The sequence below is a fragment of the Caretta caretta genome, chromosome 12 (genome assembly GCF_965140235.1).
Source record: "Caretta caretta isolate rCarCar2 chromosome 12, rCarCar1.hap1, whole genome shotgun sequence".
NCBI classification, from domain to species: Eukaryota; Metazoa; Chordata; order Testudines; family Cheloniidae; genus Caretta; species Caretta caretta.
Window position 1 is genome coordinate 16,137,681 of NC_134217.1, and position 17,015 is coordinate 16,154,695.

General features: G+C 39.3%; 1 protein-coding gene across 4 annotated transcripts in view; it reads right to left on the minus strand.

Annotated features, from left to right (window-relative positions):
• CYLD (CYLD lysine 63 deubiquitinase) overlaps positions 1 to 16,042 on the minus strand; it is a 53,720-nt gene extending 37,678 nt beyond the window's left edge. The window contains exons 1-6 of one of the 4 annotated variants that reach the window (XM_048870825.2): positions 15,861 to 16,041; positions 6,981 to 7,637; positions 6,346 to 6,513; positions 4,810 to 4,915; positions 1,593 to 1,691; positions 309 to 425 (exon numbers count right to left, since the gene is read on the minus strand). In XM_048870825.2, the coding sequence (XP_048726782.1) occupies positions 309 to 425; positions 1,593 to 1,691; positions 4,810 to 4,915; positions 6,346 to 6,513; positions 6,981 to 7,487 (997 nt within the window). In that variant the 5' untranslated portion in view covers positions 7,488 to 7,637; positions 15,861 to 16,041. Of the gene's footprint in view, positions 1 to 308; positions 426 to 1,592; positions 1,692 to 4,809; positions 4,916 to 6,210; positions 6,514 to 6,980; positions 7,638 to 15,661; positions 15,834 to 15,860 lie in introns of those variants that run through there. The other 3 variants (XM_048870823.2, XM_048870824.2, XM_048870826.2) reach the window with 3 other exon arrangements.
• Positions 16,043 to 17,015: the final 973 nt, after the last annotated feature.

Consider the following 17,015-nt stretch of genomic DNA (forward strand, 5'->3'; position numbering starts at 1 on the left):
ATGTGCTGGCCACCGCTTCCCAAGGTCCCACTTGCCGGGACGGTCAATGTTAAACTGTTTCGCAGCCCACCAGTGGATTACCCTGACGGGCTGCATGTGGCCTACGGGCCGCAGGTTGTCCACCACTGGTTAAAGGGGTATTCATCAATGTTTGGCATGATCAAACACAGAACACCTATTTCAAACAGTTTGATTCCCCCCTCCCTGCCCAAGTAACACTCACTTTCCACAGTGCTAATGAACATTTCATTATAGCCTTATGTGAAACAGCATGCATTTGTATAAAAGGGTAACTTATCCCTCATTACCTTCGTCAATATACCATGTGTTTTTTGATTTAGTTTGTGGTTGAGAATCAACTGGAGAGCCATTTAATGTGTAAAAAAATTCAGATCTGTTTCTATTTCCAGGCTCGGAGGTAGATCCTAGAAGAAACACCATTAATAAAAATCCTGCTTTGTGCTCATTTCATTACATATCTTGTACACAAGCAATCCTGCCTCCCACTTTCCAGGGGCAGCGAGTACTCCTGCAGCAAAGACAACAAAGTTCAAAGCCTGCACTGAGGTAACATTGCTCCTAAAACTATTTTAGTTGTCCAAGCTGAAGTTTCATATATATTTATTTAACTGGTTAGCCTTTAAATAAAAATTAATTATTCAATTAACTAGTTCAGAGTAGAAGAGCAAACTAAGGTCCAATTCCACACTGAATTCCATGCAGGTAGATCCCTGTGCCCACAGAGTTACACAAACCTCAATGGACATCCACTTAATGTAGGACTGGAGCCGGGGAGTGGGGGTGGGGATATTTTTTGCAAAATATTCACTTTGCAGATGGTAATTTTACAACTTGGCTTGGCAAAAAACTGATTTTATTTAAAAAGTTACTGCAATTTTGATAATGTTTATTTTTAATCATTTTAATTTTAATTGTTTTTTACAGTTGTGCAAAATTATGGAGGGGGTTCAGAATTATTTAATGAAGGTAGACATTGAGATTCAAAATGTTAGAGCTTTAACATTGTTAAAAGACAAACTATAATATAATGTGTCAAAATATACACAGTAAATATTCCTAACCAAAACAACAAATTCTCGAGTAGCATTTTTCTTACTTTTGCCTATCTGCAATCGCCAATCATCAACAGAAGGTTTGCTTTTTTTTTGGGGGGGGGGGGGGGGGAGAGGGGGAGAAGGGGAAGAGAGAAGCCAGAGAGAAATTGACATATACCGAAAAGTCTAATCTTTCCAAACCTATTTACAACCAACTAAGTGAACCTCCAGGAAAACTGAAAGAAAAAAAAAAAAAAACACACAACCATATTCAGCTTTGTATTCTGCTTCTATGCAATGTATTTTTTTGTATTTCCCTGCCAGTGTTTTTTCCTACAGCCATTTTCATGGAAACAGTTGCTGCTATTCCTCACCTGAAGTCTTTATTATGATTTCACAAAGGACTGACTTCAAATGCCAAGGAAGAGCAGATGAACAAATAAATAAATAAATTAAAAATGCTCCCATTTCCTACAAACATCCCTAAAAATAAAGTAAGAAGGACTGTTTTTAAGAAGTAAAATTACTCTCAAGTACCTGTGACCTTTTGCTTACTATGATTGAATAAGCTTTTGTCACCACCACCTCTTGAGGCAAAGGCAAGTTTGGGAAGTCTCCTGTCCTGTGATACAGTCTCTAGAATAGGCATAGAGGTAGAATTTTAGTTTTTTCACATAGGTGCAAGCATAACGGAGGTTATAAAACTATGCTTATAAGGCAAAAAGTAAGTATAAAACCTTTAAAACCATAGTACAATAAAACACAGTAAATGTCCCTCTACTACCACTACCAAGAATCAGTAAAATAAAACGATCATCAACATTTCTCTTATTAAAAACTTAAGGCCAAAGATTTCAAGCCTGGGTATACAAGGTCAGAGTCTTAACACGTGGCCCGATTTTCGAGACTACTGGGCACATGCAGCTCCTGTTGATTTAAATGGTCTCTGTGGGTGACCATCACCTTATAGAAAGTGGGGGTTGGATGAGGGGAAAATCAGACTGATTTCATGATGAGTTACCTAAGTATGGCTTTTGTAGCCTAAGTTTAGGCACCCAGATTTGAAAATTTTGGCCTATCAGTTCTCACAATAATTGGATGGGATTTTGAGGTAGGTACCTGAAAGTATTCCCCACTTAGTTTTCGAAGTGGACCAGATTTCAAGTCAATGGTACCTTTTTAAAAAGCACACTTACAAATGTTCCACATAAATATATTCTTGAGGAAGCAGACCTACAATATATTTTTTTTAATATCAGGCCTTTTATGACTACATCTTGGAATAGGTCTGATGTCATGATGAAGGTGTAAGAAACACTTTAATTTCATTGTAAGGTTCTCCCCCCATTTCATTAACTATATTTTATGTACTGTTCCACGAGACATCCTTTAACATTTCAGACAAGCAAAAAGATAAAAATTTGCATTTTGTAACATGTCAATTTTATGTTTACTGCAAGAAGTTGAAGCATGAAGAACCAAAATGTGTTTCAGAACTATTCATGGGATTTTTCACGAGATTATGAATGAAATTTTAATGAACAGTTCCCTGCTACTGGAAAATCTACAATGTACACTGCAAAATGAAACTAAATAATAGAACCTTGCAAGATGACAATATAGAAGACAAGACCCCCAAAACAAGCATAACTTTAAATGAACTTATGCCACAATCTAGCTGCCTCAGTTTTCCAAAATTATATCAATTATACGTTTGTTAGGCTGTGGTTTATCTTTGTATGTTGTAATGTCTCATATTCTGCATGTGGTCAAAAACCCACTTATTAATTGCAAGCCAATGAAGAACTCTTCCTCCCCTCACCCCCAAGTATAAGATGTTCTCCCCCCCCTTTACAGAAAGAATTGACAAAAAATTAAGAGAATAAAAACAAAAAAATAAAACAGGTCATGCAACAATTTAAATATAATGTTGATTGCATTTCCGCCTATTTTATGCGCAATGCGCTAAATGTAGTTCATTGAAAACAGCAAGTTATCATGCAAGCAGAAAATCATTTCTTCTGCATAACATCAGAAGATTTGGAACATGCAACATATCTTTTAGAGTTCAAATAAAAAAACCCTCATGTTTCTGAATAGCAGTTCATTTACATTTTAGCAGCATAACCCCTTAGGAGTAGTACATTTAAACACACTTCAGTGACTTCTGCTGGAGTACATTAGCTTATCTCTGCCCAGCCATCCAAAACAACATCCCCTGAAGATACTTGGGATTTTTTTGGAAGGATTTACCATTTTACCATGATAAAGTGTATAGTCCTCTTAAGTTCCAACAACTTACCATGACACAGTTGACAATAAAACTGTATTTAAAATATAAAAAAAGACTATAGTCATTCTTTTTGAACTGTTAGGCCCCAAGTAAGCAAGGCATTTAAACATATGCTTAACTTTAACCATGCAAGTAACTCCATTAAAATAAACTAAACTAGACTACACACCTACTTAAAGATAGGCAGGGATATGCTTAAATACTTTTGCTATATTTGGGCATTACACAGCAACTTAGCAAAACTGAGCGGAACAAAACCTAATTTTTGGATGACTAAAAGGTATACTCAGTTGTATTTATTAAGTAAAAGACCACAAATTGTTTCTGTACTTTGAAGTCTACATTTTAAAAGCAGAAAAACTAGATTCACTGAGTTCAGGTTTTGTGATATTAAAATTCCTATTCAAAAGCATAAATATGAATGTCGCTAGTAGAAACAACTAAGACAGACCCACAATTTTGAATACTTATGACTTATCAACACTGCTGCAACAAACGTTCTTTACGGATAATATGTGGGAGTCCTTAAGAAACCTATTTTCTGGAGGAAAAACTAAACAGAATCCAGTGCACCCCAAGTACTGCAAACTAAACAAACGAGTAGGAGATGTACATAATGCTTCCATGAGTGGCATTATGTGCCTGTGCTATTTCACACCACTCCTCAGCATGAATGTACTCTTGAAGAACGGTTAGAGTGGGGAGAAGGTTGTAGTTACAGACCCCAGCAGTGTAATACCACAACTATGCTAGGCCCCACCCCCCAAAATATATATTTTTTTATAAATATATATAAATAATACTAAAAGTAACGAATTTTAGTTAGGTGTTTACATATTCTAGATCAGAATTTTGATTACCACAGAGCACAGCATTTTGACCAGAGCTAGAAAAATCGCAATTTGAAAACTGAATTTTAGTACACCATTTGTGAAGTATCCACACAAAAAAGGGTTGTAGTTATTGCAGGTTAGTTTGTTGAACCGATGTGAACAACAAACTGCATGCATTCCACAGTTTTAACTTGGATGTTTCAGAAATTAATACTATGGGTATTTGCTATTTGCATTGTGTGATACTGGTAAATCACATGGTAATATTTGCATTGTACTGGATGACCTAAGCTTCGTACTACACAAGAAATTACTTTCTTGTTCCAGATATTCACAATTGCTCAACACAATCTGATGGATGATTAATAAGAATCTTTTCAAGAATGGGTGCATTGCCACCACCAGTACTCAAAATATTTATCCACAAGTATTCATTAGACAATCTGCTTCCCATCAAAAATCCTCTCCACTTGAATGGTTATTGCATAAACAGAAGGGGTTGCAGATACCAGGAAAGCTAATCAGTGGGGTATATTTAAAAATGTTAATGTACTTATTTTGCAATTATATACTTTGCACTGATTTACATATTAACTAGCCAGTTGTTTTTCAAATCCACAAAGCATACCTGGGATAACATCATTGATATGCAAGAGAAGTGTACTTTCTACACTTGCAAAACTGCAAAGTTGTCTTCCATTGTATCTTCCATCCCAGTTCCCAATAGGATTATCCTAAAAATAAAAAATTAAAGATCTCAAAGTATTATCCAAAAGAAGTATTTACAGAATTTAAAAAAAAAAAAAAAACACACACATTTGAGAGTTTAGATACAGGTTTAGCCATATGTGGCACAAAGTGGAAAAATGCAAAGTTTGAAAAATAAATTTTTGCTTAGCAACAAAATTTCAAGTATAGAATTTAAAAAAAAGAAAATCCATAGTACACCATTCTCAGAATCCATAAATGTTGGCAACAGATAATGTTCTGCTACAATATTTTAACATGCAATAGACATGTGATCATTAATTAACAGAAGTGCCTTAAAGATAATAAAAATGTGAAAATTGTTCTTGATTTAATACTGGTCATTAATATAGAAATGCCAAAACTGATGCAATTCTTCATGCAATGGCACAATAGGTTTTTGCACCATGGAAGACTCTTATTCTTCTTTTAATAAGAGTTAAAATATTCCACTTACTTATAACATGTATGGGCTTAAAAAAAAAAAATCTTACAAGCAATATAAAAAAAGAAAAAAAGATTACCTCTTCCAGTCCACCTCACAAATATTTCCTGTTTGCATGAATGTGCCATCTACTAAGTTCTCTTTCTGTACTAATAATTAGGTTAGCTAACAAGCACTGGAGCTGTTCAAACTGCTGCTGCCGCTGCAATCAGGAAAGGAAGCACAGGCCAAAACATTTTGCAGGTTCTATCAAAAGCATGGGTATTGTTTATTTTAAGCAAATTTTTCAGAAATTGCTAAGAATAAGTTAAACAAAATGAACATGACAACTAAATTTAGAGAAAAGATTTAGTATTTTATAGATAGGTAAAGTATCGTTCTTCAAAACCTCAGTGTTCTTGCAAATACAGACCAAAAAAAAAAAAAAGATATGCAGTTATGCAAACAAACTGGTTATACCAAAATAAAATCCAAAACAAAAGAGGAAAAAGTAATTCAGTGTATTTCCCCTAAAGGCAAAATAAATGTAAAAATCATACTCACAAGCCAAACCATTAGTTCAATAATACCAAGCCTCATGTGATACCTAGCAAAGCAAGTAACGCAGTGGAAGCAACTTAATCAGACTATTCTGCCTAAAAACTTTTGAGTCAAATACTATATTGTTACCTCATGCCAAAAATAGCTGCTGAATGCCATCTATATATGTCAGTGTTGATTTTCCACTTTCCTGTCATTAGCCTCCATCGAAGTAACTTGTAGATACCTGTTTATCTTCTAATTGCATGTACTTTCACTAACACATACGCAAAAGTTATTAAAATCAGATTTTCTTACCATGTCCACTCCAACAACGTATCCTAAACTTTCGTTTCCTGGTAAGACATCACAGAATATAACTGTCCCATACTCTATACCTTCTCCTATCTTCAGAGAAACCCTGGAGTTGATCTCCAAAGGTGGAAGTTCTACCTGCATCGTGTCAACTGGAGCTGCATAATCACTCTCTAGTTCACTGTCATCATCTTCCACCAACTCTAGTTTGTCCAAGGCAACAAAAACTCCACAATCCTCATCGCATCTGAAAAACTGTTTTCCTTGGTACAGTCCATCAGTAAAGCCTTGACCACGACCTTCTTCCTGGATTTTGGAAAGAGAAACCAAAACATTAAAAATACTAATATTTTTGTAGGAATTATAATTCATCATTTTGGAGAAATTCCAGTAAACAATTAGGACCTGATTCAGCAAGGTATTTTAGGAGGTGAGTAACTAAAAGCACCTGAGCAGTCATATTGGCTTAAGTTCCAGGGCTATTCATATGCTTAAAAAAGTTAGCTATGTGCTTAAATACTTTGCTGAATTGGAGCCTCATTTAATAAAAATAATAAAAACCACCCATAAGTTGTCCTTGTTGCTAGCTGACTTTAATGTGCTGGAAGTAACAAGGCTGAAAATAGATGCTTTGTATAATTCTGTATTCAATTTTAAGTAATTGCAGGGCATCCAGACCTTCTGGATGGATGTCATATTTTACAAATTGAACTATGTGACAAATTTTGTTTGAGCTAATGTATCAAGCATGCAAAAAAAAAAAAACAACTTACCAGTAGTTCTACTCCAAAAAATATCCCTGGTAATAATCTGTCTTGTGACAAGGGTCCCCGGAAGCGAACAACTCCAGGAAATTTATCATCTCCCGACCTCAGCTGTACTCTCACAGGTGAGCCAACATCTATGTGCAGGCCTTTACTTAATCGGCTTTTGCTTTTAAATAGGCTGTATCTTTCCTCACAGCTGGTAATAGCCAAAAGCAACTCAGCTAGTTTCTCATTTATTTCAATAACATCTTTCTCATCCACAAACAGGACTGGATACGGTTGTTCCAGAACCTTTAAACCAATCTGCATTTTCTTGCCTTTAGATGGGATATTTCTGCCGTGTCCCACAGAAGAACGATCTTGAATAAACTGGCTTATACTACCCTTGGGTACTTTCAAAAGCTTTTGATTTTGTTTGTCTAAAACACTGCATTCCTGGAGAAGCAAATAAAAGATACGCTCTTCCCAATAGGATGAACTGGCTTTTTCTTGACTCCATAAGCCTGAATTCATTGTGATTAAAACTTTATAACCAAGCAGTTATATTCAAGAAAGATGATCTGGTGACATAGTTGTACAGGAGTTACAAAGGAAAATTCCTAGAGGATCCAACGTTTGTTTAACGATTCTGTGTCGTTAAGGGCTAAATCCAGAAGAGAAAGCCTAGGATAAACAAAAAACAAACATAACATTAAGTTTGAGAATCACAGTTAAAATTAAGCACAATAAGAATTCATTTTAAAATGCAATCATTTTTCACATACAGTAAAACAAAAGTAGCTGGGTGACATTGAAGATAGCTGAAAACAGACATTTTTGCAGAATATGTTGTGATTGTTCAAAACATTAGAGAAGGGTAACTAGAATGTAAAGGAACTATAAAATTTAAATTCAATAAAATGCAACAACCACATATAAGTTAAAAGGAAAAGAGTCTTTAAATTTTAAGTGACCAGAAAAAGGCCAAACCAAACATATAGTGACCTTTTGAGAAGAGACTCTCCACAACAAACGATCCTTCATGCATTTTAGTGACTGTCCATTTCTGATACAGCAAAAGTATTTCTGTGTTATATTAGGTAAACTACTGAGCATGTATGAAACTTCTTCTGAACCTACCACGTTTAGAAATTATAAAGTGTATTTATTACTATGAAATGCTATGTCAAAGACATAGAGCTAAGTAGTATTTTCATGAAATGAACAAAACTAGAACTTGAAAAGTACAATTTGTGAAGGATACTATGTCTAATACACGATTTTTTTAAATCAAAGCTAATGTTTATAAACTAGGTCAATTTAGTATTCAACAGTGTATCACTTTTCTTAAAAAAAATTTAAAATATATCAGCCTCAACACCCTATGGGATGGAATGAAACTGACTACAGAGAAAGGTTACACAAACACACCTTACTTTTTATTGTACAGCCATGTTTTTGGGTTCTCAAGATCAACACCTGAGCAACAACTCTGAGGATCATGAGGACTAATCAACAAGTGGATCATACTTTTCAGTAACAAATATCTAGAAAAGGCCATCCTGGTGCCTAAAAGTGCACTGTACTGCTGTTTAGTAATCCAGAATGAAATATTGGCCTTGGTAGTATCTCATTTCCAATGCCGGCAGAACAGAGGCAACTCTCTCAGCTACAGGGGTTGGAAGGGCAATAAGGGAGTAATTCATCCATTTATAGTGGCTGATTTAGACAGAAAGCAACCCTCTGAAAGAGGCCTATTCCTTGCTTATATTTAGGGAAGCCTACTACAGTACAGTCCCCATATAGGAAGGGGTGCACTTGCTAGAAGAACTGTTTCTCTGCCACCTTATGCACACACAAAAATTTGCTGGGAAGAAGGAAATAAGTTTAACTGGTCTTGAAGACACAAGGTTTAAGACTCAATTTCCTGTGATGTGCAAAAGAAGTAAGAGTAATGAAGAGAAGACTTACAGCGGAACAATGAAGACTTACAGCAGAAGGAAGGTCAGGTCTTCTCCAAGAAGCAAGAGAAAGCTGAAAGTTTAGTTATTTGAGCTAGTTCGCTAATGAATAGTTCGTGAAATGTGAGAAACATTGAAAGATGTTTTATAATGGGATCTGCCATAAGACACCACATCAGACAGAACTCATTGCAATACTTATTTTTAAACAGACTATATCTGATTCTATCCATTCCATTTAAAACCTATCCTTAACATTTAACTTTGTTGCTTATATTTTAACACGTGCCAGAGAGAACAAGATTGAAAGAAGAGGTCATCTCATTTAAATGCTCTGGTAAACTGGAAGCCATAGGATGTATAAATTAAACTTTAAATAAGTAATGTTCCAAAACACTTAACTGCAGATTATCTATCAGGAGATAGAGTAAAAGAGCTTTCTACAAATTGTACTATACCACTTGATGATTTTTCCTTTAAATAATCACTGGAAATAGATCACAATTTATTTATATTCAGAAAGTAAAAGTTACCATAGGCTAAATATATATTCTCCAGCTGAAATTTTTGATGTCTATAACTTTGCTGAATTTTGGTTAGTGGATGACTATTTCACTGATGATTTAGTCATCTACCCTCTAATTCTGGTGATTTTTTTTTTGGTTCACATCTTCTCTCCTATTGCATTCAGCCAGCCCCACTCCCCAATCTATTAATATTCCTGTCACTCAGTTTGATCCCACATTTGGAATCTATCCAGAAGCCGCTGAAGTGGCTATAGCTTTTCATTTATAACGAACACTCATGCTGATTTCACCACCACCCCCGCCCAAAACAAAAGGTACATTTTTCTCATGCTTCAGAACAAACCAAAAGTTATGCTATGACACAGCAGCAGAAGGTTAATGGAAACATCTAAAGTAACCAAACATTTTCTAATCACTAGGCTTTCACAGATTTCTGCACTGAAAAACAATACCTTCTTCTGATGCTCTTTTACAATAACACAGCCATTCAGCTCCTGAATACACTACTTGTTTCATCTTTATTAATGGGGCACATGCATATCAACGTCATTAACATTCTGTATCACTGCAGCAACTGGTAGCACCAATGCATTTAAAAGTCTGTTTGCATTTCCAGAATAAGTCACATAGTTGAGGTACAACATCTGGACAGTTTCACATCTCACTGAGCTGAAGGCTGGTAGAGGCTGTCAATCTGTTTTCAAATTAAAATAGAAATACACTATTTATTCAATTTTTGTTTTGGAAATTAGCCAATGAGAAAATAGAATCGATAGTCTGTTTGCCGTTTTTCTTGCCAAACACCAGTAAACTTTATTGAAGCTGATTAAGAACTGACAGGATACACTAATAGCGTTTGCACACGTGACACATTAGATCAAATACAAATCATTACAAGTAACCCCAGATATTAAAATCTGAAATTTGATGCATTCATAGTTACTTCCATAAACTTATTTCTATGCACTGATGCCACACAAACTTTTATTTGCAACTCAGAGAGTCAGAAGCCCCGTTCTCCATCATTCAGTCTTATGTCCTGATCCTGCAAAGACTAATGCACATGCTTAACTTTCCATACTGAGTGGCTTCACTGAAATCAGTGAGCTACCCACATTGTGTAAAGTTAACCACAAACATCAGTTGCTGCAGAATCGGGGATTTAACCATTTCAAATATCATAGGTCTAAAACTTAGACTTCACTTAAATATGAAAACACATGAAAACGAAGATGTGTAAACAGAAATGTTTAAAGCAGTCTGCACAAAAATTTAGAAGGAAAGATGAAGCTCTATTTAATTAGGGCTCCTTTGTAACTATTACATGAACTATAGCTTACTAACTGGGCCAGTTCTGCGATGTCATAATCTGATTTGATCAAGAGCATTTAATTCAACTGGAAACGTGTAACAGTTTTAATTAGATTATATAATGGCATCCTTAATACAATCTATGGTCAGTCACTCAGCATTTACATAAACCTTACGAAGTTCTATTCACTATAGCAAGCAAATTTTTTTAAAATTATTAAATGGCAAAAAAAATTAAATTAGCTCAAATACATTTACCCACTGATTGCTTGTGTCTATCCAGAACAGAGTTCAGCGAATCTCAAACTTCTGAAAACCAGGAAATACATAGTTAAGGTAAACACCCACTCAACCTTAATTCAGTCCCACTGGAGCTGGCAAAAGCCACTGGGATTTGTCTGCATGCACTCCAGTTGCATTCAGCATTTTAGGTATATCGGTACTGAATGGTGGAGGCAGTAGATTGGACAGGTTGGTAGATGTGTTTGTGATATGAGAAACATCACAGCTTTGGCTGTGATATGAGGAGACGTCAGTCTGACTCTCTCAATGCCTGTGATCAAAGGAAAAGGGTGAATGGGTACTCTGAGGTTCCACTCTGCATCATTTCAATACAGCATTGTATAGGTTATGTCAATAACAGGGCACTGGTGGTTTCTTGCTATGAGTAAGGCTAAGATTTTCTTAGGGTTATTTTTAGTAAAAAGTCACAGACAGGTCACAAGCAGTAAACAAAAATTCATAGAAACCCGTGATCTGTCCCTGACTTTTACTAAAAAAAACTGACAAAATGGGGAGGGAGGAGTGTTTAGCACTCACTGCTGCTGGGGCGCCAGGGTCCCCCCACACTGCCCGCGGCAACTGAGAGCTGCGGAAGGTGGGGGGAGCCATAGTGGCTAGGGCTGAAGTGGAAAATGTCACCGAGATCTCTGGAAATCACAGATTCTGTGACCTCCATGACAAAAATCTTAGCCTTAGCTATGAGTAGGGCCCTACAAAATTCATGATCCATTTTGGTCAATTTCACAGTCCAAGGATTTTAAAAATTGCAAATTTCATGACTTCAGCTATTTAAATCTGAAATTTCATGGTGTAGTAATGGTAGGGGTTCTGACCCAAAAGAGTTGCCGGAGGGGAGGGGGTCGTAAGTTTCTTTGGGGGGAGGGAGGGTGTCGCAGTATTGCCACCCTTACTTCTGCGCTGCCTTTAGAGCTGGGTGGCCAGAGAGCGGCAGCTGTTGGCTGGGTGCCAAGCTCTGGAGACAGCCCCGCACCAGCGCTGAAGTAAGGATGGCATGGTATGGTATTGCTACCCTTACTTCTATGCTGCTGCTAGTGGGGGGCTGTCTTCAGAGCTGGGCACCTGGCCAACAACCGCCGCTCTCTGGCCACCCAGCTCTAAAGGCAGCGCGGAAGTAAGCGTGGCAATACAGTGATTCCCCCCCCCCTAAAATAACCTTGCGACACCCCTGCAACTCTTTTGGGTCAGAACCCCCAATCTGAGAAACACTGGTCTCCCCCGTGAAATCTGTATTGTATAAGGTAAATGCACACAAAAGGCCAGATTTCACCGGGGGCGAAGGGGGGATGACCATCAGATTTCACAGTCCATGATGCATTTTTCATGGCCATGAATTTGGTAGGGCCCTATCTATGAGTATTGTCAGTAGTGAGAGCAGTCTGCAGATTTAATAATAGGTAGGAGAAAACATAAGGTTTAGTTCATCTCCTGTGTGCAACAATGAAGGGTTTATAAAACCGTGAAAAGCGGTTGTTAAATTTTACAAGGGTGGTAATCTATCAGGGGAGTACGCTCACTGTTGTAAGTGTAGGACAGGTGCTGGTAGTGCCTCTGCATTGCAACGAAAAGGCAGATTTCAAGCATGTGTGTTTTGGGGCATCACTTGAGGAGGGCAGAGTTAAGGTTGAGCAGACATTTACCTTAACTTTCTATTTCCTGTATTTCTGTTTCCAAGAGCTTGAATTTTGCTGAACCTGACATTCTGAAAGGTCATGAGCTATCGCTGGGCAACCTTAACTCTGAGTTAAAGTTTTTGCCATTTAATTTCCTTCTGTTTTTTTTTCTCTGTTTTGTTATTTTAAGAAAGAGAGACATGTTTTCTGGTAGGAGACTGTGGTCATTTAGACAGTTGTTGTTCTCACCCAGCTTTACAGCGGATGTACTACTGAAGTACCTAGCTTTTATATAGTGCTTTTCATCAGTAGAGCTTAAAGAACTTTACATTGTTATCCCCATTTTGCAGCTCACATGGAAGAGCAAGGAGAGGGGCTCAGCAGACCAAGAGAAGCAAGGTTTCCCTGATCCCACACAGCAGAGGTAGGACTCGCCCGGATCCCAGCACATACCTGGTAGGGTAGAATTTGGGGCTAACAGGCCCACCCAACCCTATACCTCCATCTCTCACTCCACCAATCCCTATTTCCTCCCTCTACTTGAGCCCCAACCCTCTCTTCCTTTCCCTACCACCCATTGCCATTTATCCCTCTCTCCATAACACCCCATCCTCCAATGTAGATTTAAACCTCTCCACCCCACTCCCCATCTACTCTTCCACCCCATTCACCATCCCCTCAAAGCAAGCATTCACATGTATAATTTATTTTCTCTTCAAACAGTTGAAGTGTTCTCTGAATTATCTTCCATACTCAGATTCTCTCTCTCTCTCAAACCCAATGTACACCTTGAAGAGGTGGATTCACCCCTATGTTTACACAGCTCATTCTCAGATTTCTGACAAGGATCAGTGGGTTTCAAACTTACAAGCTGCTAGAATCTGTGAACTTTATGAAATACTGGATTTTTTCCAGGGGATTGGGGCTGTATCTCAGGAATCCCTTACTCAAATTAACCCGTATTAGCATCACAAACCCTATCCTACACTCACAGGGACTGTCTCGAAATTTGCATTGTCTCATGGAAGCATGCTGACGCTCCACTAAAATTATGTGATGTTCTCAGCTGAAAGACCATACCTCCTGCATATGAATACAGCCTGAAACAATAACTCCACTGTGAGCTGCTCCACTGATGTCAGTGGGTGTCTCATCCCCCTTCCTCAGTGCTAGAGAGCCTATGATATTTGCATGTGTAATTTACTACATTACATAGCAATGCCGTGATGAATATTAAGCCCTGCGTATGACAGAGTACTTAACAATACTGTCACAGTCCCGTATGACAAACTGAAGAACTTTTTCTATCCAGCTAGGTTCTTATCACAAAGATGGCCATGGTATATCTGAGCCTATCTTACTACCAAAATGGGTTGAGGGGTAAGAGAGACAACATCTTTGGAACAGGAGTAAAGACCTGGATCAAGTGACTGAAACTTTGTAAGTGTGGCTAAGGGGGTGAACCTTTGCACATCTTTAAGCCTACACATCTGTAGTTTAGCCCAGTCAGAAGTTCCCTAAATTCCTCCCCCACATCCCCTCACCCTTTGAGTCACTAGCATATACTGTTACATCTCACTGTGTAAAAGGTTTGTTCTGAAATTTGAGACTTTGTTTCTGCCTTGTGATAGCATTACTTGGAGTAAGCAGTGTGGTTTGTATCTCCTATCACGTTTCAGCATGAATATACACAAATCTATTGCCTTGATTCAGATTATAGAACAAGTGGGGAAAACTGGATCAACTTGTTTCAAATTGTCTCTTGTAGAATCCTCAGTTTAAATATCATGTTTTGAATAACCCCATGTACAGAGCAAACAATCAAAATTGTCAAACAGTAAAAAATGTTTTTAAGTGGAAGAAGCTATAGTAGTTGAGTGGGCAAATGTAATAGCATCCAAGGGAGGCCAAAGCTGCATGTTTGCTATACTAAGTGAAATAAAAATAAAAATATGCATTGCTAAGTGAAAACATGCATCTTAACACAGAGCAATGAATTATTGGAATTTTTAAATGTATTTTTACTATTTGGATTTTACTATTTAACTTTTTTTTAAGCAATACTGTAAAATATGAAAAATATTTTTCAGTTTTAAAAAGAATGTTTTGGTAATATAATTTGTTTAAAAGAAAAAAGCACTACATTGGAGCTGTTTGGTATACTATGTACGTAGACTTGATTTGGGGATGACATTTGTGTGTCAGTATGTGCCAGTTGTCTCCAATTCAGAGGGGTTGTGCATTGTGTTCATATTTTGAGATGAAAGATGAAAACACTATTTTCAGTCAGATTTAATGTTCTTGCCTTACGAGTTAATATATACTTCCTTATACTTGTTATGAATTTTTATTATCTGAACAGCATAAAATATGCTTAAACATTTCCTTGCTTTTAAATGCTTATTTAAAAAAAACAACAGATTTTTATTTTTCATTAACCTAGACTTTTTCTCTTAAACTTTTGGGCACGTGTGTAAGTGAAGATACGGTTTAAACTTTTAAATAAATGGGATGACTGGTGACCAGATTATTACATTAAAGCTGTGAGCTGAACTGGCCAAAAAAAAATCAGTGCCCCCTGCACAGCCCTTATCTATTTCAGTGTGCCCCTGACAAAAACCAGAGATCACTATGTTACTAAATCCTTAATCCTACCTACAGTCACGTCTGACAGTATGAACCTCTCACCCAACTGACTTCAGTGTTCTGCGTGAGTTCCCGGAGCCAGCTGCAGGATCAGGGCTTAACTCAGGTAGGCAGCACAGGCTACCTACCTGCCAGCTGCACGCTGGTTGAAAAGGCGAAACCAAACCCCTCACTGTGCGAAGTCCTAGGAGAGGAAAGGTCACACACGCGCAGAACTGGAACCCACGTCTCGCTATGCGGCGCTCCTGCCAACGTCTAACCCCGCAGGCCCGCCGAGGCGACCCAACCTCCCCGGCCGGTACGCGCCCGGGACAAGGGGGCAGGGGAGGCTGACGGCGCTCAGCACTTACCCTGTGCCGGCCCGCTGCTAGCCCGCCGAGCGCGGCCCCGGGGTGGGGCCCGTGTTGTCGCCTCACGTACAGAGCGGCACGGTCCGCGGCCAGCAGCCCTCGCCGACTTCGAGGGACCGGGACCGGGACCAGCCCCACGCCCAGGGCAGCGGGAGGCAGCCCCGGCGCGCAGCGCGACCGCCCCGGACCCCTCACTCACCTCTTCATCCTCGGACCAGCGAGCCGCCTCGTTGCTGCTGCCCAGGCAGCCCCTCCTGACAGGGCCCGGAGCCGCCGGCGCGGGGACTTTCCCCGCCCGCTCACACCCCCGTGGGGCTCATCAGAGCGACGCAGCCCGTAACCCACCCACTCAGCGGCCCGGCCTGTGAAACCTACCCTGCTATACAAACAGCACCGCCCCCTGCCATCTGCCGGAGCCAACTACAAGGCCCGGAGCCGGCCACTCTCCCTCCTATTGGGCTGACACTCACAGCCTGCCCCTACGCGGGGATTTCCACTCCATCATGCTTGGCAGAGCCGCAGATGAAGGCGGGAACAGACGTGTGGGAGGAGGCAAACCGATGGGATTGATTGGCTAAATCCTTTAATCCCGACCGGCCCGCAGATTGGCTACACAGAGGGGGTGGAGGGAACATAAGAGGAGCAGAGGTTTGATTGGTTGAGCCATCAGACTCGCTGTCTAGCGATTGGTAGAGTTTAACCAGGTGGGCTGTAGGACAAGTTGATTGGCTGAATCTTTCAGCAACTGGCTTGCTATTGGCTGCAGTGGGGGAGCGAAGGCGGGGCTCAGGAGCGGGCAGTAGCCCTGTCCTAAGGGGGTAGTAGAGTGAGCAGTGAGCAGTGGCAGGGGGGAGGGGCCCACACCCAGCAGTACTCCTCATGCAGTGAGCCCAGGCCTGGGGTCTGCCCTGACACCCGCCCAGCAGCACTACCCTGCCCTGGGCCCTTGAGCTGCCCCTGTCCCTGGTGCATTCAGTTAGGCAAAATGGTGAGAAAACCTGGATTTGTGCTGGAAATGGCCCAACCTGATGATCACTTTAGATAAGCTATTACCAGCAGGACAGTGGGGTGGGAGGAGGTATTGTTTCATATTCTCTGTGTATATATAAAGTCTGCTGCAGTTTCCACGGTATGCATCCGATGAAGTGAGCTGTAGCTCATGAAAGCTCATGCTCAAATAAATTGGTTAGTCTCTAAGGTGCCACAAGTACTCCTTTTCTTTTTGCGAATACAGACTAACACGGCTGTTACTCTGAAACCAAGGATTTAATGTGACCCTGTAACTGGCCCAGTTTTGAACATGGTTTGGCATACAGAGGACTCAGGCAGCTTAGTGCCATGGCAAACCTTTACA